At 41.0% G+C, this 25,610-nt stretch overlaps 1 protein-coding gene across 6 annotated transcripts in view; it reads right to left on the minus strand.

Annotated features, from left to right (window-relative positions):
- The window catches only part of TAPT1 (transmembrane anterior posterior transformation 1), a 51,595-nt gene extending 45,732 nt beyond the window's left edge, over positions 1-5,863 (minus strand). The window contains exons 1-2 of one of the 6 annotated variants that reach the window (XM_075148812.1): positions 3,919-3,984; positions 1,215-1,496 (exon numbers count right to left, since the gene is read on the minus strand). Coding sequence is in view for 2 of the 6 variants with exons in the window: in XM_075148811.1 (XP_075004912.1) it covers positions 3,919-4,159 (241 nt within the window). In the remaining 4 variants the exon portion in view is untranslated. Of the gene's footprint in view, positions 1-1,214; positions 1,497-3,374; positions 3,671-3,918; positions 4,195-5,780 lie in introns of those variants that run through there. The other 5 variants (XM_075148813.1, XM_075148811.1, XM_075148810.1 and 2 more) reach the window with 5 other exon arrangements.
- Positions 5,864-25,610: the final 19,747 nt, after the last annotated feature.

The following is a 25,610-nucleotide window of genomic DNA, read 5'->3' on the forward strand; positions in this document are numbered from 1 at the left end:
CTAGACAGATAGGTGAAAAGCTACAGTGCATTTATCATGACGTAAGAACATGCTCAGAAATAGTAAATTCAGATTTTAGCCAAAGTCTTAGTGACTACTGGCCGGGGAGGGTGGGCAGGGGTGTCGACCTTAGATGGTACAATGCTCCACTTTTTGGGGGGGAAGAAGAGGCTGCATAACAGACCCTTAGCAAAACAGCGTAGATAACAGCTGTTAAGAGAGGAATGCAAGTATAGATGCTACGTGTGAAGAGTTCACCCAGAACTGTCTGAGATAGTGGCTTCTCAATATTCATCACATTGAAAATGACAACGACCATTAGCTGGAAGACTAGCCAGAAAATTACAAAGTTTTAAAGCAAAGAAGGAATCAGCTCAAACAGAAGTATAAAAGAAGAGGCAGAGTGTGCTTATAACCTACAGTGCCCTGTGCGGGGGGCACGTGCACTGAGTGTGATTAGAACTTGTCGGGATTACAAACAGGCATTTTGAAGTTTGCGGTGGTGTACTAACATTCTGTGTACATCTAGAATTGTGATTTATCATGTTGCTGATACTGATCACAGCTATATAATTCACTGACTGCTAGTTAATTATGTATTGTTTATAAATCATTTAAATCATGATTCGCTTTAAACTATGTGAACTGAACAGTTTTTCCCTGTACGAGCTTGTTTGGATAGTGATTTTGATGATTTATATATTACTGATCCACTACTAGTAAGTAGGCCAAAGCTACTGTAAGCCTTAAAGGTATTTATTTTAAAACAAACAAAAACAACATGTAGTTTAATGAGTAGTAAAAAACTAATATTGACATGTAAAGTTTCAATCAAAGTTCATTCCAGTGAAATAAGGTAGAAGTTCATACCACTAAATCATTGTTCAGGTCTCTTGCAAACTTGTTTTCTGGAGTTTTCCTTTGTAACACTCTCACTTGTAACTTTTTGGTTTTTTCCAATTCTTTCTTGTTTTAAAAGTAAAAGATAACCTTAGGTATAAACATACAAATTAACCACTCCATTAACTGCCCAGGTGTATTTTCTTCCACCTTAGATAACCAACCTTCTCTAACTTAAAGAAAATACATCTCAAACAACCGAGTTTCCTGCAAGGTACATATATTCACATGGGCAACCATCATGGAGTAACTTATGAGTCCCCTCCAACTTGTGATTCTAACTAATGAGCTATTTGTTCCCCACTCCTCCTTACCTCACACAAACTGGTTCATGGGCCTATTGTTGAAAAACAAATGATTTTAAGTTTCCTCCACCTGGCTAGACTTTCATGCCCTAGATATTAAGAGATAATCACTCCTCATGACTGAGGTTGATCAATACACAAGCTCCAGACTGTGACTGCAAAACAATCTCTCCAGTGACAGGGGATGCACTGAAGCACACAGTCGCTCAGCCAGCTCCTTTCTGAGCGCTTACTGCCACCCAGCATCAGCCCTAGTTCTGTGCCAGCTGTGAAACAGATCGGTGGCTGACCCTGCAGGAAAAACACACTAAGCAAAAGAACAAGATGAGGCACCAAGGCAGGACAGAGTAATACAGCATCTGAAAAACAGCTTAATGATGCTTTGATAGCAGAATTTTCTTTTTAAAAGAAGCAAACACTCTAATTCTTACTTCAAATTCCTTCCCTACTTCAAATTTCCCTCTTTTGCAGTCAGAAAGTTGCAGACTGTGGCCTAAGTTTAAACTGTTCAGATAGCATACTCTTAATGCTTAAAGTATTCTTCTTTATCGCCCCACCTCAGGACAAAAGCACAAGCACCTTCAAAACATAGAAGACCACTAATTCCTTCAAGGTAAACAGATAATGATTTACCTAAATTATACTTCAATGCACAGCTACACAAAGGATAACCATTAACCAGAAACGGAGATGAAAATTTGTGCAAATGCGAAATGCACTGTGCCTCAATAATTTTCTATTGTTATATAATCATAACTTTAATCCTAAATGCAACAATTCCAGGCACTCACTTCACTTCCATCAATCCTAAATACACACTTCTTCCATAAACATTCAAATAAATCAACCAAGACTAAAACAGCCAATATTTTTTTTTAAAAAACAAGTATTTCCTTCTCCTCTAAACAACTTCTCTGTACAGTACTGGTCCTCCCTTACCATCTTGAAAAAACACTACTTCTATCTACTGTTTAACATATTGCTACCATCAGATGAGTTAGAATTTTCAGTTGCTCTATCAAGAAGTCTGTTCTTCTAATGTTTTCTTGTCCTGAAGAGTCAGATCGCGCCAATGGTTTTTAACTGTTTTTTAATTTAAAATCCATTGCTGGAAGACAGTTAGGAAATCCCCCCCACACACACACAAATAACAATTTCCTTACTTTTCCATAAAGCTATTTGTTCAATTCTCTTTCAGGCACATCAGTATGTATCTTGACCATTCTTTTTTTCTTCACAAAGCAATTCACAATACTATAATCAAGCCATTTCCTTACAACTATGGAAATTACATCAGTTTCATCAATACCGCAGAAGTGCAGTCAATGATGCTGCATGTCCTATGACATAACACATGTCAGAACTGGACATAGCACCTGTCAAGCTTAGAAGGAAAGCACTGAATTATTGGCAGATTATTTAAATTAAACCCTAATTCCTAGTTTTTCTTTTTTGTATTTGGTAAGACTGCAGTATCACATTCAAGCCAACACTGAGGCAGAAAGCCTGGAAATTTGAAGACCACTTTGAGCACCTTCTAGATTTTCAGCAAGCCACTCAATTAAGAATACGGTGCTAATAAAGTTATTCATAACCTTACCAACACTAAATCAACCCTGCCACCCTGAGTGACAATTTTTACAAAAAAGGCAGGGCTATTTTCAGAAATTACTCTGTAGATACCTGCAATAACCAGTTCAAGTATAAATGTAAATACAGCTGCAGATTGATAGCAAAGGCCATGACATTTTCCCTTATTTTTCCCTATAAAATCCTCAGTTAGTAAACTACATTTAGTTTAAAAGACTTCTAACGATCAGCATACAACTTCAAGGCTCTAACAGCACCGTTACTTTTAGTAGTGAAGGCAAAGACTATTGCCTTTACATATATAGCTATGTGTACGTAACAAGAAACGTTAAGACGATGAAGCATTTCTTGTACTTCACCAAGAAAGTTAAGGGAGCCCGCAGCCCCCCCGGCCCGTGGGGCTCAGGCAACGCAGGACCCGGGTCTAAGCCGCCCTGCTCCTGTCAGAAACCGCTGCGCGACGCGCTCGCTGCAGTCACGCCCTGGCAGGTACCAAGCCTAACAACCTGAGTTTCAACTTCAGTGTATAACGCTTCGATGGATGATGCCCTTGTTGTTTAATAACCTCCTGACGATTACCAATTAACGTGCTGCATGCCAGACCACAGGGACTTCACTGCCCCGCTCCCCCTCCTGAAGAGGCTCGTGTGGAAAGCAGGCACACAACCAGTCACGCTGAGGGGCTTCATTTCACGGACGGGCGAGTTCGTTGACTAAACTTAAGGACCGGGAGAGAAGCGGTAGCGCAGCCGGCGGGGAAGCCCCCCCCGCCCGCTCGGCCCCGCTGCCGGGGCGGTTGAACAACGCGCTCCCCCGGCCCGCGGGGTCCCGGCGCACTTTTTGAAGTGCTCGCCGAAGTTTGCACAGGCGGGCGGGCGGCCGCGGCGCCCTCAGCCCCGCCTCAGGCACCCACCCCAGCCCCGGCCCCTCAGGCGGGCCGGGCCGGGCGGCGCTGTGAGGAGCCAGCGCTGGCGACGCGCCCCGGAGGCGCCGCCCGCCCCGGGCAACACTGCCACGGCCACCCCGGTCTCCCATGGGGGGCAACCCAGCGCCGGGGCCCTCGCTGCCCTCCACCCGCCCCGGCCTGCGGGAGAAGGCCTCCCGCCCCACCGCCGCCCCTCACCCGAGAGGCTCCGCTTCTTCTTCCTGCCCCGGTCGCTCTCGTAGAAGCCCAACGTCTCCGTTCGCTGCTGCGGGGACGACCGCCCCGAGCCGGCGGGAGGCGGCCGCGGCTCGCTGCTCCCCCAGAGAGTTTTCGGCTCCCCCCGGCCGCTATCCTGCTGCTCCGGGGCGCCGCCGCGCCGTCCGTCCCCGCCGCTGCCCGGCACGGCGGCGTCGGCAGCGGCGTCGGCAACGCCGGCCATGTTCGCCGCCCGCTCCGCGCCCGCCGCCCCCGAGCCGCGCGCCGCGCCGCGCCCCTGGCTGTGACTCATCACCGCGCGACAGCGGCGAGGCCCGGCGGCCGCGCGAGTGCCCAGCGCGGGGGGCGGGGGCGGAGCCGGCGCGGCGCCATCTTGCCGCGGCGCTGCCGCCGTTAACCGGTTCAGTGCCGGGACCTCGGCGCCCAAGTCTCGCGTCCTGCCAGCGCCTTCTTCTGCCCGGCCTCGAAGCTTACCCTGGTTTTATAGACACTGCTGGGCGCATATAAGTATATTTGTGTTAGGGGAGAGATCTAGCGGGCCCTCTGGCGTTGTCGTAAGAAGCGAGTGTGTAATGGTCAGGGTTTCAGCCGCCACACAGGCTGGGGAGCAGTAGTTCAAAACAATTGCAAATAACGTGATTAATCAACCCCATGCCATGCAAATAAAGACCTTGTTCGAAAATGGAAAGCAAGAGGTGAATTATTAACTTTAAAGCCCACAGGATTTCAATGAACTTCATAACATGGGTTGGACTAGGCCGGGCACTCGAGGTCACAGACTTGCGCTCCCCGGGTTTGTGTAGCTCTTCCCGCAAGAGCCCTCTGGAAGGAGTCACTGCTGCCGAGCCCACCTGCGCAAAGGACGGGTGCTGTTGTAGCCACCTGGCTCGCACGGAGCTCACAACACCCTGCCGGGCACAGGAGGGCAGGCGCCAGTGCTCAAGGAGCCCGCAAGGGTCAACAAGCCCCGCCAGCCCAAGAACCAGGGTCTGAAATCTTGTCCTTCGTGAAATGCTGAGGCTGGAAATGCTGTTAGTTACTGGCAGCAAGAAACTGGCAGTGATAAGGCTTGTCAGAGGCCATATTAATGAAAAATAATTCTTCCTGTCTCAAAATGCTTATAATTTATACAAGAGTAAACATGAATATAAGAAGCAGGGAACTCAGCGAAGCACTTGTTTGCAGAGGGAATTCACGTGGGCACGAGGACAAAATACCTGGCCTGAATTTCAAGTACAAGATCTCCTTCACATTCAGTTCTCATGTTCTTATCATGCATTCAGAGGCCAGATTCAGTCAGTTTAATATTTAGCCATTCGTCCTGGGAAAACAAAGATTGTTTCTTTGGAAGGCCATAGTAGTCTTCCTCTATAACTCTAAGTTGTCTCAAAGAGTATTTCAGGCTTTGGATAAAATAGAAGTGCCATTTGCATTGCCGTTAGTGGTTCTAAATGCCTAAAATCCAGTAGGATTAATCCAAGTCTTGATATTGTCAGGCAGTGGAGCGCTTTTTACAGACACTCATAATGTGTAATAAGAGTATCATACCGGGAGCTAACAGTGATAGCTACTATACATCGTCAGTTTGAGCTTTCTTCTCCCATCTTTTCTCTGAGGATGTAAAAAGCAATTGGAAAAATAGGATGCTGAACAAGGAGCTCCAAAAAGAGCTGAAAAATTCCCTCAGCAGGAGTGCTGTTGCAGTCCATGCAAAGTTACATGACACCCTGGGAGATATTCTGCTTCTCTCCTTCCAACTGTGTAAAAAAGCTGTATTCATCCATAAGATGCATTGCATGATATTTAAGGACAACAAATTGTCACAACCTTGTTATCAGTCTTACCCAAATGAAGGTGTTTGCAGCATCAAGCATCATCTAACCACCAGCTATGTTCTTCTTCCATCAGGCCCACTGAGAAGCTGTCTAATGAATTGCCGGCACCAGTTGTGACAGCACATACATTTTCTTTTCAGGGGTTGACCCAAGATAACCTTGCTTAGTTTACAAGATCTTGCAGGTTTCCGCTTGAAGTCATTCAGCTGAAGGCATGATAATAGTATTACTGCAATACGGTTCAGCTAAGAATTGGCTCATATTTTTGACACATTGAGCAGCCACCCTCAAGTTTCTACCCACAGAGTCTTTCTGTACGGGTTTTTTTGTACTTTACATCCAGTTTGTAACCCATCATTGGCCAGAATTTTAATATGTTCTTTTCCACATGCGAAGGTGTGTGTATTTCAACTATTACATACGGTATTTTGGCACAGCGGCCACTTCAAGAAGGTCAACCCAACTGCAGCAAAATCCAGTCTTTAGATATTTGAGTCTTTGAACTATCCAAGTCAGAGGGGAAAAGTTGTTTAGTGGAAAATGTTAGCAGTGTTGATGTAGGAAGTAGTGGTTCATTACGATATCTGCTGTTGGGAGTTATCTGGGACCATCTGCTGTTTGGGCATGAGAAGTTGTATTTTGTTGCTTTCCATAGCTTATCTGCTATGAGACATGCGACGGAGTGACTCTGCAACAGGTCAGAATACACTTTGCAGTTTCATAACTGTTCACCAATCTTTTTCTTGAAACGATTTTCTTAGAACAAGACACAGCCCTGTCTATGTTCTCACAGCTGGAGTTTCACTTTTTTCCCCAAGAGATAATTAGCAGGTGGGGGGGAAAGGGAGGATTGTTGCAAAACAATGACTGTCACCAAGGAGAAAAAGCAGTTTCGTTCATACAACAGCAAAAACCATTAGGATAGTCGTGCAGTGAATACAGACTGGGAATTAAGAGTTACTTGAATTTTATTAGAAATGTCAGCACTGCTGATCTTTGGGGCTTTGCGCAAGCTACGTCATTTTTGCCTTAAATTTTCCATATATATACTTCAGTAATGTTTATCTACCTAAAATGTATCTTATACGTAATCATCACAGAGGGATTTTTGCTAATTTGATATCAGGAAATTTTCTGGCACTGTCAGGTATTAAAACTTTTATAGTGTGTCCAGCTCAGTTGTGCTTTAGTCCCTGAGTACTCATTGCTGCAACTACTCTGTCTCCTAGTGAGGATGGTCTTTTTCTAAAGAGTCTAAAACTCCTTTTCTGTAATGGATTTTTTCCTCCCCACAAGACCCGACAAAAGGTCATTAAGAGGAAGACTCAGAAGATGGATAATTTTTTGTAGTGCTTTTTGCTGGCAGAACTTCTTTGTCATTTCAGGCCTTGCCATCTATGTCTATTTACCTCCACCAACTCAGATACCCCCTCTTAACATAGATGGTCTATCAGTGAAGTGTGCTAAAAAGAGGTCAAGTAAGATCTTCTTTTTAGAGAGCAATACAAACATGGAAAAAAATCTGTCAACAAAATTATATCTCATATGAGAAGTAGATTATGGACATAGGTTAGGAAATACGAAAGAAGTCTAGAGAGAAGTGTGGGAACTCAGTGTACTGCACCAAGCAGAGGTAAATGAAACTGGAGAATACATTAACTAGCAATAAAGAAGAGGCAGGTGTTAAAATTATAATAATAAAAATGCAATATTCATAGCTGTATGAAACAGTTATGAGTAACTGCAATAACTCATAACTATATGAAAACATCTGGTATCTATCTTCCGTTGTAAGCTTTTTGTTAGTAAGGCTCAAAGTTCTTTAGACTTTGCAATATCATTCAAAAAAGACTAGATACTAAAAATGTATGGTTCAATGGTTTAATTTCTTGAGTGTCCTGCAAGAATTATATTGAGTTATAGTCTTCAGTGTGATTTTCAGTCATTCTTCATTTTTAAAAATGCCGTCACTGAGTATGCCTTCTGTGAGGAGGCAAGTCAACAAAACCCATGCTGAATTCAAAGTGCAATAATGCTGATTTTTTTCCACAGTAAAATATTTTCAGGCCCTTTTGTAATATAAACAAGTTATTTTGCATTGGGTTTGTGACTTTTAGTTCATCGATCCACTTAGTATGTGGGTGCATATTCATTCTTCTACTAAAAGCAATGCATCTCTTAGCAACAACTGATATTAACAAACTTAGTTCTAAATCTTTCAGAATTGCAGCTGTCATATATTTGCAAGGTACAAAAGTATTGGTTGGAAGTATAATCTAATTCTGTCTCAGTCAGTTCTGTTTGGTAGCCGAAGTTAAAAATATCTGTTTACGCCCACAGGAGAAAAATCATGTAAAGATTCTTTCCTCCATTTTGTGTTCAACATCTGAGCAGCACATGAATTTTTGCATGGGATAATCTTCACATATGAAAAATAATCAGTATAAGAAATTGTTGTATAGACACTAGCACCCTATGTGTTTCAGTTATTAATTTTTTTTTCTTATCTCAATATAAAATTTACAATACTGGAGTTTACCATATTTTTTCCTGAGTTGTAGGCTCACTAAAGATTAGGTTGACTCCTAGGTAAGCTAAGGGCATTACTCAACATCAGCATGTTCTTGAATAATGCAAGTACAAATCATATTATGCAATACTACAGTACCTGAAAGTCAGGTTTGACTTCTCACTGGTACATTTCCATTATTTGTTTGCTTTGGATACTGTATTATATAGCACAGGAGCTGTTGCACAGTTAAAATCAATGGTGCTTTCCAGTGACAGCTTGATTTTCCACACCTGCCATCTTTGAAATTTTTGGAAAAAATAATTCTTTTGAGATACTTTTATGTGGCATCTTATCCTGGCTAAAGGGCAGAGGTTCAGAAAGTTAGTTCAGTATTACAGGTTTTTAAAAACATGCTCACATTATCTTAAAAATAAATTTCATAATATTCTTTGATTTTTGTTAAGACTTCTAGGAGTTCCCGAGTGCAATATTTTTATAGCTCTTTCCCTGTCAGATATCTTGAATGTTTTTATCAAGGCAATACTTTTTCTGTGACCATCAGTGACAGTTTTTTGCTGCTCGTGGTCTGATCTCCATTTCTCAGTGTCAAGATTTCTTCAGGATTTATATCTTGAGCAAAATGCCACAATTAATACTTAAACTGCTGCATCTATTGGAGCGCAGATACCTAAACCCCTGAAACCTATTACGTAAGAAAAGCAGCAAATGGTCTTTTCAGCATCAACATAACTGAACTCAGTGATATATGGGGCATTTCCCCATAAGGTTCACACATTTGAAAGTATAGTAGCAGGAGATTCCTAAGTCTCTTTGATTCCAAGTTATTTTATCACAATCTTCATCCTGAAGTGCTGGAAGAAAGGTTTTGTAATCTCTTCTTTCCTCTTTTTTTCTGGTTACATATCTGTAGCTATACTACATAACATTTAAAGATGGCTCTATACACGACAAGATGGTTTTAAGTGTTATAAAATAAGAGTGTAACTGCCTTTGACTCCATCCTCAGCTGCTTCCTCAGCAGAGCTAAGCCAGACATGAGGTGTGAGGGGAATAGGTGGGAGGAAATCGGTAGAGAAAATGCAGATGGAAAAACGGTTATGAGAGCTCCGAAAGTCATGAACTGGGCAGAGAAGAGCACCTGGGGAAGAGGGTCTCAGCACCTAAACATGAGTTTCCTGTACCTAAGAATAAAATTCCCAGTATCAGACAGAAAATGGTTGGTGTCAGAAAATAAGTTACCGCTAAAAATTGGTTTCTTAATGTATAAGTTTCAGTCTACCATTTCCTCGTCTTTTTCAGGTCCAGGGAGCAGAGGTGAAATCCCAAATTTAGAGTGGCCTGGGTTTTGTGCCTGAATTTACAATATGAGTTTTCCGTCATGCCAAACTCAGGTGGAGATGCAAATCTTTGTTATAAAGAATCATTAGCAATCTGAGTTGCTGTAAACAGTTCTATTGATTTTAATATGTTGAAAATCTCAGCTCAGCAAGAGCATTTCTATTATGATAAAGTGTGCAGATATATACATATATACATGCTTTGTGCCTAAAATTAGATTGTGAGATCTCTAGATAGGATCTTAAGTCTCTCACTTCTGGAAAGCATCTCTACTCAGGAGAGAATTCAAACGTGTTAGATTTAAACAGAAGGGTAAGTGTTTTTCTGATTTTAGGCAGTAAAAATGTGTTCTTCAAAAATGTTGAGCCTCCTGTAGGACCAACTGAATCAGTTAAGAGGTTCTGGGACCCCCAGTTTAGATTCCCATTTCTGAAAATCACAGCTCATTTTGTTATTATAGTTGCACGTGAAAAACATGAACTATAGCATACATAGAAAAGGAAATGTATTGCTTATAAATGTATAATTAATGGCTCTGAGACCAAACTTTCAGTCATTGTAAGTCAAAATAAAGTCATGACCTTCAGTGGACTCATACAGTTTTCATGAGGTTGGGACTGGTTTTGAATTATTTGAAGTTTGAAAGAAGAAATGTTTTATTGTTTAATTTAATTGTTATTTGCTATTTAAACAATACTATAATAGATACAGATCACCCCATTCACTGTGCACGATATAATGAAGGTGAAAAACCTTATGCAGAACTGCTTGTCATGAACACAGATGCTGTTTTTATATATACAAACACACGCAAATGTTTATTTACATATATGTGAGAACAGAATACTGAAATCAAGATAAACTTTAGGAGCTAAGTATTGTTTTAACATTAGAAATGATCTAAAATCACTCAGTCTCTTTCAGGCAAGGGTTCAGTGTACATTTTTTAATAGTTGTCTTCCCTTGAGATTGGTTTTTGCTTTAGTTATTGTTTTTGTTATTAACTCTTACAGTCCACTTGTCAAACGTTACAGCAGCATTTGGATCAAATTCAACTCTGATTTAATTCCAGTAACGCCAACATAGTCTGCATAATCTTTATATGTTAGTGTGCAGACATAGATTTTTGATGTATTCACAAACTGTGTCTATCAGTATATCAAATTGTGTCTATCGATAGCACAGTTAGAGCATCAAGGGAGTGATTTCTTGTGTCGCGCATCAAAGACCCTCTATAGTAGCATGATGAGATAAGAATACATTGTCAACTGGAACTCAAAATTTCCCATCCTTTTTTTGCTCAAGTTTTATATTTTGAAGCAGGCAATTTTAATTTGGCAGGCTCCGTACAAATCCAATTACCATTTGGAACTCCAGGAGGATTGCTCTACCTTGATGAGTAACAAGATGCACTGGAATGTGTTTGGGATTGCTCTTTCACCCCTGGCAGATCATAAAGAAAGGCATTTACACTGAAAATGCTTGATATTCCTGCAAAGTAACCCTACCTGCCCTACATTTGCATCAACTAGCAGAGCATTAACTAAACATGTTTTTCCTTTCCATTTTCAAATTATTATTGTTGTGAGATCCTGTCATTTACAACAAGTTATATGCACCAAAGCCACATGAAGAGTTGACAGAAATCACGGAGGGACATCAAGAGTAAAAGCTGAGATTCCAACTGTCAGCCACTGAGTTCACATTTGGAATATCAGAACATAGGTATTGGGGAAACCATCAACTGCTTAAACTGGTTGAAGAATCCAGGAATTTGATTGAAACAATATGAAATATATTCCTTTTTGGAAAATCTTATGAAAGCACATTTTCAAACACAGGCAGCTGACTAAGAAAAAGTCCTGTAAATGATGTCTCTTAACACTATCACGTTTAGAGTACTGTCAGCATTTCTGTTAGCGGGATTTCCTGTGTAGTACTAGATTAACTTCTAACCCAGCCTTAAGAATATTTGCTTCTTTACAATCTAATGGCTTGTTTTGGCCTAAAAAACTTGCACAAGTATGCATTGAGATCCACGTGTTTGTTTAGAGCACGTGCACACAGAAATGCATGTTCACATAACCAAGTACCCATACATTCTATAGAGATGTTTATAAGCAAAAAGAACCCTAGACAAGCAATTACCCAACCAGCTTGCACAAAGATGACTCCCATGCATACGGATATTTTTGTGGTCATTAGTCAGCTGCTTGGATATGATAACTTGATCCAAAGTCTGACTCCGGAGTTATTTTAGTGACCAGGATGCACTATTTTAGTTCTGTATTATAAATCCCTATAATATAATTGCTGACAGAACCTTTGCTAGCATTGCTAGCAGATCATTTATGATCATTATGATCTGCTAGCAGATCACTTACTCATTCAACCTAGGAATAAATGCTTGATACATAAATTTTATTAATTGCAGTCCTGCCCAGTCAGGACGACCCCTTTCCGAATGACTGGAAGTTACATGACTCATTCCCTCCTTTCTATATTCCCAGCTGGTACATTCAGTTCCCTCCCAGTACTCCTGTATTTCACAATCCATAACAATGATTCTCCCTTTTCCTTAAGTGAGATTGTTTGAAATGAAGTCAGGAGAATTATCAATTAAAATAAGAACAGTTGAATGTCTGAGTGTTGCCCCTTGGATGAATGCAGAACTATCATCTTAATTGCAAGCAGCATACTTTATGATAATATACAAAGTACACCTTGTTTATTAGAAATATTTCACACTTCTAGTAAGATGGTTAAATTATATGTCCTGATGTGTCTGCAGAGCACAAGCACACTTTTAAATTGGAGTCCATGATATGGACAAGCAAGACTAATAAAGCAATACCTGAGAATTAACAGAAAAAAGGCAGTAATGTTCACAGAACTACTGTGTCTTCTGATTTACTCTTTCCTACTCGCAGCACGTTCCTGGCTTCTGATGCTGTGAGTTAAGATTGCTCATGGTGCCAATTCACCCTTCTTTTCTACAGCGTGTCTCCATGGCAGATCTTGTCTCACCTCCTTAGCCATGTTTGGCTCATGTCTTCAGTAGCCAAATTTTTAAAACTTTGCCTGAATATCATTGTTGACCTTTTAGACCTCTAGCCCAACTTGCGTGAGCAGGTGTAATGCCTGGCTGAATCAGCCGCACGATCAGCATGATACTGTCCTGGAGGCCCAGCCAGGAGCTGAGTGTTTCACTCTGGAAAATAACTGGTGTCCTGGGAGAGGGGAACACCCTCCCATTTGTTTGCAATGACCGCTCAAACACTGTGATGCTAGAAGCCGCCTGGTTTAGGAAGTTAAGGAATAGACTGATCCTGAGCCAGCTCTTTCTGTGCAACAAAGCCTGATTTCTGTGGGCTTTCAAGGAAGTAATTGAGCAGATAATTGGGCACTGAGAAAGTGAGAGCACTGACAAGTCTTACTGGGTTAGAGGCAGTTGGAGATGACAAGCAGTTTTGTAAGGAAGCCACTTGTGTTTAGAGTTTTAGATCTGGGTCGAGGAGTGTCATTTTAGACACGCAGGCTTAAAAATTGTGACTTAAATTCAGGAGTGGGTTAACAACTGAATTTCTCATGTGGGAAATGGATTTCCAGGTTGGGAACAGCTCTAACACTTAGGCAGTTTTCCCATTTACTAAGTATAGTTATTCATTTTAATTTGCATAAAGAACAAGGATATGTAAGCCCCCAATTACTTTAAAAGCAATATTTCAACTGATACAGTGAAGTAATTAGTTCAATGAGGAAATGACATTACATACTGGAAAGCTTGGTTTGCCAAGGATCAATTTGTTGACATTTGAATCCAACTAGAAATGAAATGCACAGAACAAAAAGTAGACTATTTTAGTAAAAAGCCATCTCATCAATTTGGAACAAATGAAAAGCATGCCTGCTTCTCAGCCAGAGGGGCTAAGTAAGGGATTTCTCTGCAGTAGAAGACTTAAAAATGACCATTTAAAACATGAGGAGAGTAGAACAGTTTGTGATTAAAGCATGGGGAATCAACATGTTTCTTTTGTTATTCCAGAAGTAGAATCATTATTTCTATAGCACTTTTTTCCAATATATAAAATGAGGATACTATTACATATGCCACCTTTTCACAGAACTGTGATGCTTGATTCAGCAACATCTGTTAATATCTCTGAAATCCTCAATCAGGAAATAAAACAGGAAGGCAAATACCATAATTTGATCTGCATCTGGATTTCCTTTGCTTGATTGTTGCAGTTGTTTATGTATGGTCATATAAATTCATAGCATCTCCCCTACAAGTAAAGCACAACAAAATTTTGTTCCAAGAATTTTCCTGTCTGAACTGGTGATTTAATGGATAATAACAAATAATATGGATAAAATGGATAATAACTGGATAATAACAAATCAAGTGATTAACAATGAAAAATTAGTGAGCTACAAGGGAATGAAGAACATAGGTGTGAGAGGTAACAAAACAGTTACTGTTATATATATATATATTTATATATTTTGTTAGTTCATCCAAGTAACAAAGGGAAAGGACAAGGTGCTTTTTACAAGCAAGGAGGTTTTCTTTCTCAGTACAAGATGGATGTGAAGGTTGCTGATGTAACAGGTAAATGTAGGATTATTTAAATTGTTCAAAGCACAATGACTTCCAGTTATTCTTGAAAATTATAGCCGTTTTTAATCTTTTTAACAACACAAGCTTGAATTTAAAATATATAGGCCCCACATGAAAATTTTATTTTTCTGTTTTTCCTAGAATCATATAAATAGCTACAATAAATTGTCAAAAACCATTAATTCCTATTCTAATTAAAGAGAATGGTGGTATCCAAGATCATTCGTATCAGTATTGAATAAACACTCAGAAATAAGCTAGTAAGGGTTCACTTTGTCCTCTAGAGATTGTGTAATCATGCCTGCCAGAAATAACGATATTTAAAAAAATGTGCTGAAAAGCATAGGGACTGTCTCCACAATTGAAATTCAGTCAATATAGGGATAAAGAAAAGCTTTTTTAACAGCCTATAGCCTATAGCTATGCTACACAACAGCTTCAAATAGAAAATGAAGATACAATATTCAGAATTGCATTGGTAAAGATTCAATTCTATGCTAAGGATTAATCTTCATTCTTTTGGACATGAACCAAATTTTACCTGATGGGAGTTAGAAAAATCTGCCTATAAGAACGCTTTTTATTCCAGCCTGGTATGCTTCAGGATTTCTTGCTCTTTCCTCCTAAGAAATCAATTGGGGTTGAAGATAGGATGCTGGAGACAGGATACTGCCTCATAGTAAGTAGACATCTCATCAGCTGTGGCCATGCTTATCTCTTTATCCAAAACATGCATAGATTTTATGGATTCCAGTATGATAGGTCTTTTAAGGACCACACAATGAGCAATTACCAGTAATTGAGAAGAATTCTCCACTTAAACACAAAAAGGGGCCCCAAAGCGGCTCTGTGCTGCCTTTCCATGTTTGCACTCCCGTGAATGAGCTAGGTCAAGTAGAGGACCGGCTCTGCACGCCTCAGCCCTCTGCTGGATTCTGCTTTTGGCCCCTTTTGCAGCTTTGACAAAAATGGCAGAAAAGGATTTCAAGCTGACAGAGATCATTCACGTCTTGTTCATCGATGGACTCTGGTCTCTACCTCATGCTGCCGTCGTAACTCGGACCAAACTGGAGGCAGTACCAGGGATCTGACTTCACCTGGGCTTCTGCTTCCACGTGGTCTCAGTGGCTTTCTTTGCATCAGCAGTCAGAAAGGGAAGGTTGCTTCTGGGTCTCTCACCCAGCCACCCACCTGTTCCTAACTTGTAAGTTCTGAATTTATGCCATTTTGAAGAGAAAAAAGCGCAGAGACTGATCACTTCTGCGATGAAAAAATTTCATTAAATCTGAGTATGCATTCTTTATAGGGGTATTTCAAAAACATCAGTGACATAGCCTATTGAATCTGCATACCTGTAATAGTGATATCAAGCTGGCAAACCATCTTGACATTAAGTGATTAACATCTTTAGTAGTAATACAAAGCACTGTGAACTGTGGAAACAATCAGCAATTAAATATATTTTGTATTCTAGAGACTTGCCCCAGGTAGGTTAACAAAGAACGACTGCGAGACAAAACCAAAAGGCTCCCCAAAATACCTGAGTGCAAGCTAGTTGTATTGACAGACCAAGCTCACTGTGAGATGTGTCAAAGCATTCTTGGGTGAATATTTGGAGTAGGAGAAAATATGCTCTGGATAGTCTATCATCCCACCTATGGCTTGGTTCCTGCAAGTTCTGGAGGGACAATGAGCAAACAGGACAAGTTAGGGGAGACACTTAGACTAGGCCAGTGTACTCCAGGGGCTGCACGCACCTGTGGTAGGATATATCGTTTTTAATTATGGCATTTCTTAGCTCTCTGTTGACCTCAGGGACCTTCAGATCAGAAATCTGTTCACTACTCTGTCTTACTGATACATCCAGGCTTGTATTTATGAGTAATCCCTTGATTTTTAAAAATGCATCTTTCACTTCACTGTAATTTTTATTTTTAATGTGGACTTCTATCAGATCTATTTAGTTGCCAGTGAAGAGTCCTTGCAGCAACTGAATTATCACACTCTGTGCTATAATTCTGACGTGGATATAAATTGTTTGTGCTTGTCTGCTTATAAGTACAATTTCTCTTTGAAAGACTCACTATGAAGAAAATCCAAAGATAACCAGATTTTTAAAGAAAGACCTGGAATTCTGTAGGAAAATGTGAAATAAAAAGGTGACTATGCTTCTGGAAAATACTTAATAAATTTAGCACCAAAGGTAAATGTTTTTGGCATTGCTAAACTCAGCATTTATAGTATAGAATCAAACTGAAATTCAACTAATACACATAAGTGACAAATGTAATGTATCGGTAATCTTTTATTCTATGCTGCCATCTTGTGACTGTAAATGTGACCTGCTGGCATAGAATAGCTAGAATACCAAGCCCTTTAAATACGTCCTGTACAGCTCGGTGAGGACATTTTATTGAAATACTCTTTCTGTTCTTACCTAGTCAGTCCATACTGAACCAACAGCAGGGAAAGAACAGAGGAAATACTTTGGCAATATTTCTGCTAATGCAGTCGTTAGTGAGGCGTCCCAAGCTTGGCCATTGTGGATAGGATGGTTACACAGTGAAGTCATTGTCCGTGAACACGACTGAGAAGGAAACTTCTGTAAGCATCCATTAAATCAATTCCTGCCTGTGGGTAAAAGATCCACCAGGTAGCCATTCTTCAAAACTCCCTAGAGAAAATACCAAGTTAGCTTTTTAGTCACTATGGGAAAGAAACATGAAATAACAGCCAGTCTGCGAGTTCCCTCTCCTCTCTGTAAGATAAAGGAACAGACATTTAACTTGGGATGAAATTCAAGGTTGAGTAAGTAGATGTTATAGAGCATTGTATCCTGCTGTTTCCACAGCTTGGCTTTGAGGACCCTATTGAAGATGAATGAATGAGAGCCAGTAGAGAAGGTGGCTCTTAGCTGCTAAACACCCAGTAATATAGGCAATACCATGCCCTGCACCGCTAGCACAAAGCAGAGCTGGTCTGGAAAGCCTCAGATTTTGGTGATGCTACTCAGGATGAAGTTTTGCACATGAAGGCACACTAGCTTTATAGTAATAGGTAGATGATAGAATACACGTTCATGTCTTAACATTTCCAATGCACCATAGTGTAGAAACTGACTTTCAAAGCTGGAAGACGTATTGAATAACAATAACTCAAAGAGATCTGAGGGTGGAAGAACTAATGTGTTATGCAAATATCATCCAATAGAGTAAAGGGCATAATGAATTTAGCCTAGAATTTAGAGAACAGTTTCTAACCACTAAATCAGTGAGGTTCTGAAATAGCCATGTAGGAGAGCAAAGGAAATCTGGCTAGTAATAGGATGAATCTTGTTAAAGTTGTTGAAAATGTTTTTAAGACAACTTGCTGGCCAGAATTCAGGAGATTGCCTCAGTCCAGTCCGATAGTTGCTGCAGTTAACGAGACACCAAATTTTGGAAGCTCGGATAAGAATTATAGTTACATGAACAAATGGGAAGTGCTGTATCTTAACAAAATAATGTAAAAAAACTCCAACAACTTGAGGGATTTAGATGTAGCTTGAATTGGAAAAGGGGAGAGCTTGAAGGACATAGAGCTACATGAACAAAGAGGAATCTGCTTCCTATCAGGAAAGGAAATGGAAGAGAAACAGAAGACCTGAACAGAAAACAGAGACTTCTGGTTTACCCATGCGGAGTTGAAACTGGCAGATTCAAAGGCTAGTTCAAGACCATTGGACCTAAGTGTGCCTAAATTTACCTCTAACACTGCTGAAGCCTGGCAGATTCACTCTTTCCCTGGCAGGTGTGCCTGTAGTGAAGAAAAGGAACTGCTGGTTGAAAGAATTTGCGATGTGTAGCTCCAGTTTGGAAGTTTGCATAGGGAAGGGTGAGAAGTCCAGTTGAGACAACCCCACGTTATTGAAATGCTTTAAGTATTTTCTATTTTAATTTGTTGTTCACCTTCAGTTTTGTTCAAATAGTACATGATCACTGTGAATTAAGAAATAACATTGTCTAGAAACTAGGTGGAGCTATTTGTTTAGCACATCAGTGGGTCTGATACGTTGCGCTCTGTGTGCCGAATAAAGTGCATGTTTTATGTACACAGGTGATGCATGTATCGCCTATATTTCATAATGCATGCATTTGCTAAACTTCAATGAATGCAATGATACATTTCACGATGGATCTGAGAGCTGACGTGCTGTGCACATAGTGTACATTTACAGAGTGGCAGTTCTTTTTATGTTAGAAGGTATTTTCAGACAGCTTGAAGAAGACAATGGCAACTAGTTAAGTGAGTGGCAGAGATGGAGACTGCATTGGAGATTGACTGGTGAGGAAAGTCTTAAAAGGAGCCAGATGTTGCAATAACAGATATTTTGAAATTACTGAGTTGTAGCACAGGTATATATAAGATTAGTGTAGGAGAGGTGTGGCATTTAGCAGATCTTTTGAATATCCCACTGGATGTAGCAAAGTAAAAATAAATACACTGCCATTTACAGGTGCTCAGAAAGGAAACAGCAGGGTGGAGATTGAAGAGGGGTGTCAGAGACAGGAAATTAATCTCTTGAACCTGTATGTGCCATGATGTTCCTGCTTTCTCAAGGTTTGCTTTGACAAATGCTGCCAGCATAACCTGCTTTCTCTGAACAGCAGCGAGCTAGTGGTGAAATACATGGCCCGTATACCATCTACATCTACATCCTTTTCTAAACCTACTTTAAGATTAGAAGGCAAAACCATGTGGTGAGAAAACTGGGTTGGGCGCCATTTAATAAGGCCTCATGGCCCTAAAACCTCTCCTTCATCCTGTACCATTCCCCAGGGAGCTCTGCACACCTCCTTCATTCCGCACCTTGTAGATACCTCAAGAGTCCAGTCGCGCTGAAAGGTGACATGCAAGTTGCAGCCATCCCCAGAATCCCAGCTTCCCTACATCTGGCCCTGGAGTTCCCTGCATCTTTGGCAAAACAAGGCTGTGCTATTGCTGGATGTGCCACACCTTGGAAGAACTGGGAAGCTTCTACCTCTGCTACTTCCATAACAGCTTGAACTTGCAGTAGAAAAGCTGGCCTGTGTTTGCCTTATTCAGTGCAACTGCTGGCTTTAGAAAAATAAATAAAATCATGTAGGCCTGATTTTTGGCTCTGGGACTTTGTGACTAATTCAGTCACCTGTCCTGGTTTCGGCTGGGATAGGGTTAAATTTCTTCCTAGTGCTGTGTTTTGGATTTAGTATGAGGAGAATGTTGATAACACACTGATGTTTTCAGTTGTTGCTAAGTGCCCTCCTAGTCCAAGGACAGCTCCCGTGCCTACTGACTGAGCTAGGTACACAAGATGGGAGGGAACATAATCAGGACAGCCAGCCCAGCTGGCCAATGGGGTATTCCATACCATGTGACGTCATGCTCAGTATATGAAGGGTAGGCGTGATCCAGGAAGTACCGATCGCTACTTGGTTATCGGTCAGCGCGGGTGGTGAGCAATTGCATTGTGCATCACTCATTTTGTATATTTTATCATTATCATTATTATTTTCCCTTTTTTTTCCCTGTTCTATTAAACTGTCTTTATCTCAACCCACGAGTTTTTCTCACTCTTACCCTTCCGATTCTCTCCCCGTCCCGCTGGGGGTGGGGGGAGTGAGTGAGCGGCTGCGTGGTATTTGGCTGCCTGCCAGGTTAAACCACGACATCACCGAAACAGGGCAGCCTTGGCAAAGTATATACCCTTTATCAGCCATGAGGTTGCAAATAAATTGAGGGTTTTCTAATGCATTACAGTCTATTGTTAGAGTGGAGTGGTTAAGTTTGTTCCAGTTTTTAAAGACCACAGACAATGGTATTGCTTAATAGCTGGTTGAATACTCATAGTTAAGACTGACAACATTCTGGTAAAAGACCTGAGAATTCAATTAGGATTATGTGATTGGGTCATACAGTCTTTTCTGTCCCACTGTGTCCATTCTCTTGACTTCGCAGAATGAATATGATTTATTAAAATTATCTTTTCTCTCAAGTTTTCTGAAAGCTTGCAATGCTTGCAATACTGATCAGCAGCACATTTAACAGAGGAATCTGCTCTGCTTTTTATACCTCTCTGAAGTTAAAAACTTGGTAAGAGTTTCCATTTCTGCTTGTGTTTGCCTTTCTGTAAAGCTTACTTCCATAACCTGAAGTTTGTCTGAAGTCTTCCATTACTTCTTACTCCAGCTCCTTCCTCCATAGCTCAGAGCTTTCATCCCCTTTTTATAAGTATAGCCAATCTATTTCTTCCCCTTTCGAAAGTCATCTTTTAAAGTCAGTTATCACTTTCCTTTCTCCTTTGCTGCCTTAATGCTGCTTCATTTATGTTCTTTGCCATATCAGTTTGCAAGAGGCAAATAATGTTATTTTTTTTACTCCATACAATCCATCACACACTATCTCCTCTGTCCAGATTCAAGGAGGTCAGGAAATAAATACTATTTGTGAGATTTCCATCTTCTGCTCAACTTTCATTAAAACTAAAGAGGTAATGCCCTCAACATTAGGGTTAAGAAGAGTACATGAATATGAATGAAGTCTAAGGACTTTTCTCGGATGAGAAAATGACCAACTAAGTATGCTCATATAGTAAGCATGTTGATACAGTAGTGCTATATAAATGTGTTTTCATCCACCCAGAGTTAGAGTGTTCTTCCCCAGTTTAGGTTATATTGCCTGAATACAACATAGGCAGATCAGACATAATGAAGCAGTGTTTCCATAAATTATTTCCAAGAGGTGTTAGCTACCCTGCAATGTGTGTAAGAAAAAAGACAAGCATGTTACAAAGTTTTGCATCACCCACTGTAAGTGATCTTTCCTTGGGACCACTAGTGAGAGAGACTTTTTCTTTTGCCAGGAATTATGTGAAGAAAGCAGAGCAGCCAAGGGTAGCTTTTGAGTTCAACCCACAATACCCAGGAGGAGAGCAACTTTCCAGGATAAAAAAGAGGAAATGAAGGAAAATACCAATGGGTTGCCAGCATGGAACCTATCGGTAAGTCTATCTAAGCAGAAGTAAAGGTCTAGTTGGAGTGGCAGTGCTCCAGGGACAGGGCGGGGAGAGAGCCTTCTCACTGTATAACCATAATAGCACCTGACCACTCATTCTCAGTCACGAGATTGGTTTTCAGAAGCTGGCCAAAAAAAGGTATTTGAGCATGTCTGCTCTGAGAAGGTGGGAAAGGTGAGCCATCCATCACTGTTGACTAAGTGTCTGAAATGCAAGTTATTGAAAACCTAATTTTTCAGTTAGAGAAAAAAGGATGAAGGGAATGAACCTATTCTGTGTCAAAGATACAGGCAGGTAGGCAGAGAATCAAGCACTATGCAAGCAGTTTAAGGGGAAACATAGTTTGTCAAAGTAAGCTGCGATGAGGCTAATTCATCACTATACCAAGGTACCTACTGTACTCAGAGAGCAGGGAATGTCACCAGGAAGGTTTTGAACCAATCAACTACTTGGTAAATTCTCTAAGCCTCTAAGGACCATACATACTTTGTCACTTTAGGTGATGCTGGAAGATGGACTAAAGATGGAGAAATACTTGGTTCATACAACAGCATGTTACATCCTGTCACTATTATAGCCTGCACTCATGTAGGATGTTGAGTTTAAATACAGTCAGCGACGGTACCTAACAGAATATTCACTAAATTCAGGTAAATCCAGAATTACCATGCCTCTAGCCTTATTAACAACCCAAATTAAGGAAGGACCATCTAGCCTCAGAGCAGTGTCCTGCTATGCCCAGTGATCAAAAATAATGAATTCTAATATAACGGTGTGGCCAAGCATGATTATCGAACTTGAATAGCCCTGTTTCATTCATTCCCCTCCTAGAGGAGGAGGATTTGCTCTCATTTTCTCATCTAGTTGAGACACAAAGACCTCATCTCCCAAGTACCATTTTATTCCTCTGAAGGGACATAAATCTGCATGTGAGATTAAAAATCCCTTTCAAGTGAAATAGGAAGCGATTCTTTCAAATAAAATTAGATATAACCTAAGTGTTTTGAAAATACATCCAGTACCAGTTGCTTGATCTGGCCCAGGAGCAGGTAGTAGATTACTGTCGATACTCTGCTACGTTAGGCACCAGGGAGCAGCAAGCCTTTGAGCTCCGGAGCTGTGGGCAGCAGCCAGGCGGCAGGATAGAGGCTTTGCCAGTGTGGGCTCGGTCCCACCACCCCAGAGCTTAAATGCAGGTGACGGACCATGGGCGGGGGGTACATAGGGGACATCCCAGACAAAGCTTGTTGCAGCTCGCTCTCACAGGTAGCTGTTTTCACAGCAGCCGGAGCTAGGGGCACACAGCTGTGCCCCATGCGGGCTGACCTGGGCCACGGGAGCTGAACCCCTTGCATGAACCACTGGTGCACGCAGGCTCTGATGCTAGGCATATTAGAGGCTAAATCAGTGCGATCAAGAGATACTTCACTGCCAAGGAAAAATATTTTGAGAAGTTCGGGAGCCTTGAATAACATGGATTCATTAATCTTGATGAACAAATGAGTTTGTTTTAATAACCATGGTGATCAAGGACAACCAACCAATGCCCCAATTGTTTGACTGAAGTAACTCACTGCAGAGATAGCAACTGATGTAGGTACACAGTTAGAAAAGAGTGAGCCATGTGGTGAAGAGCAGGGCAGAAGTAAGCATTAGAAGTAAAAAAGCACAAGCTAAAGACTTTGAATTCTCCAGAACTGCAGGAACCTGCTGTCCCCTGGCAGGCAAGGATGGGCCAGGCTCCTGATCCAGACCTTTGCTGGTCCACAGAGTAATTTGCGGGGCAATTATGGCATTGTTTGCCTGGATCTCATGCCTCTGCCTTGATAGAAGGCTACTCCTCATCTTTCTAAGCTGGAAGAGTCACATCTGCACTCCTGATTAGGGCTAACAAGTTGAAGGTGACTCTCACAACCCACTCTTCAGCAGTACATTATATCTAACTCCCAATATACTAAACATGGGCAGAACTCATCATTGCACAACTACATTTTAAATCTCTGTATTATCTACTATTGTATCTAATTTTAGCATTTCAAATAGGATAACACTGATTTATTGCCCTTCTCCCAATTCAAGCCCTATCACACCATAATGTTCTACAGTCTTAATATCAAAATAGTTCATTCAGTACCACCATACTCACTTTTCTTATTATGTCTGGATTTGCAAAGTTTTAAACAATTCCTTGTGTCACTTAAAGAATTCCTTTCTGTGCATACACAGGCAAAACAGTTCACTGGCAAACACACATCTGTACTGCATAGCCACAAACCGTGAGATTAGTTTGATGCTTTACTAGAGAACTACAGCAAAACCACCTTGTTTACCTGCTACAGGACTGGCCAATCTCTCTCCCAGCCTCCTTCATACTCTAAATATTGTTCCTGGTAATAGAAGAACTGAAGGAACTGAGATGAGGATTCCTTTAAAGAGAATTTATTAAAACCCCAGAAGGTCCGTATACAGGAGAAAAACTTACAAAGCTAAGATAAAAGTTGGCACTTTATTAAAGAGTGAGGTGCCTGAATAAATTGGTGGTCCCACAGGTGCTGGGCATCTGCCACTAATGTTAACTTCCATAAGAGCAGAAACTAGGCAGCACATATGAACAATAAGCTCTTTATGTAGGTGCTTGAACATGCCAAAACCCAAGACTATGTCCCACACTTCCTGTCCCTTTGACTGACCTGAGTTTGGCTAACCTGCTTTCAGTGCACTCAGTTACTGTACAGCTGTTCATTACAGCCACCCAAGATCAGGGATGGACGTTCGCACAGCTGTGCCCATTGGAAATACTCTCCCTCCTCCCGCTGTATGCTACTTGCTTATGCTAGAGATTACTGTCCCCAAGAGGAATCTTGTCAGCATTTGCTAATCTGCTTCAGACAACCACAACTGGGTTAATTTAAACAGCTGATGAAAGTGGTTTGCGCTAGCAGGGCTAACTTTGCCTGAAGCGTTTTAGCAAATCCACCCAAGATCCCTTCCAGGAGCAGAGCCGTGGGGACAGCTTCCAGCTGCTGGCTGTGCGAACGGCTGGGGATAGAACGGTTGAACAGGCACTTGGGATCTTGAGGAGGACGTCTGTCCATGGCCTAACATGGAGTTATCTGAGACACTGGGAAAACAAAAATGAGTCACAAGAGCAACACCGAGTAAGGATAGAGTCCAAATCAAGGGTTTGTCTCTGATTTTTTTACAATGGATGGCGATTTCAACTAGAATTCACAGCTGATGTCCAAACGTCCTTCAGTGTCACAAGGAGACTAGTCCGTCGTGAAAAAGTCTTTAATGCCCCTAAAATTACTGACAGTGCCTGAGTGTCCAGCTTTGTAACCCAAGTACCCTCTTTTGCTTTGTGATTTCAGAAGACAAAAGAAAATGAGAACAAGCAAATAAAATGTAATCTCTCTTCAGTAAAAAATCATCTGTATTAAAGTTCACAAATACATCTGTTAGCTTTCAGGCATTATTTGCAGCAACAATGTCTGCCTCTTATCCTTTCCTCTCAATAAGAAAATTGAAAAACTGAAAAACAACGGTTCCTGTTACCTCTCCCCAACAACTAATATTTTCACCTCCTTAGTCCAGTATGTAACTCAGTCCTCGCATCTATATTTTCACAGTTGTGGCAATCCAGCATTCTCTGGGCTGCCTTTTGCTTTTTTCCAAGATATATTATTACCTCTATATGCTCTTTTCCTTCTCGCCATATTTTTGGCACATTGCATGCCCCATGTGCTGGATGAGAACATTATCTGATTCCATGGTTGTAAATAACTCTGTTAATAGATTTAGATTAACGCCAGATTTAGAATAATGCTACTTCTACAGCTATCTTTCAAGTTTGTGAACATAGACTGGCCTCATCTGGGCTGGTTTTGACTGCCACAGTGCTTTATCCTCCACATTGTGAGCAGGATCCTGTGGCCGGCTTCTGAAGACTTAACCCTTCAAAGACAGGAAAATATCATCTATGAAGCAATAAAAATCAGTAAGCTTCACCGTGAATCCCCCCGAACTGCTCATTCACACACCCCTGGACAGCCAGTAACATCCTGCTTGATAGGATCTTTCTACATGTTATTTCCAATTTGTATTGCATTAGACACCAAAGTTAGTACTTAACATCTTTATATGGTCTGATGTGTTTTGCTAGGGATACACTCACTGCTTATTAACTGGATAAAACCTGATATTAGCCTGGCTTTATTTAATTTCTAATGTTATTTACTCTGCAATAACTGACTAACCTCAGCTAATATTGTGAATTGTTTGCCCTGTAATGACCAGATATTCCATTACATTACA

The sequence above is a fragment of the Calonectris borealis genome, chromosome 4 (assembly GCF_964195595.1).
Source record: "Calonectris borealis chromosome 4, bCalBor7.hap1.2, whole genome shotgun sequence".
Lineage (NCBI taxonomy): Eukaryota > Metazoa > Chordata > Aves > Procellariiformes > Procellariidae > Calonectris > Calonectris borealis.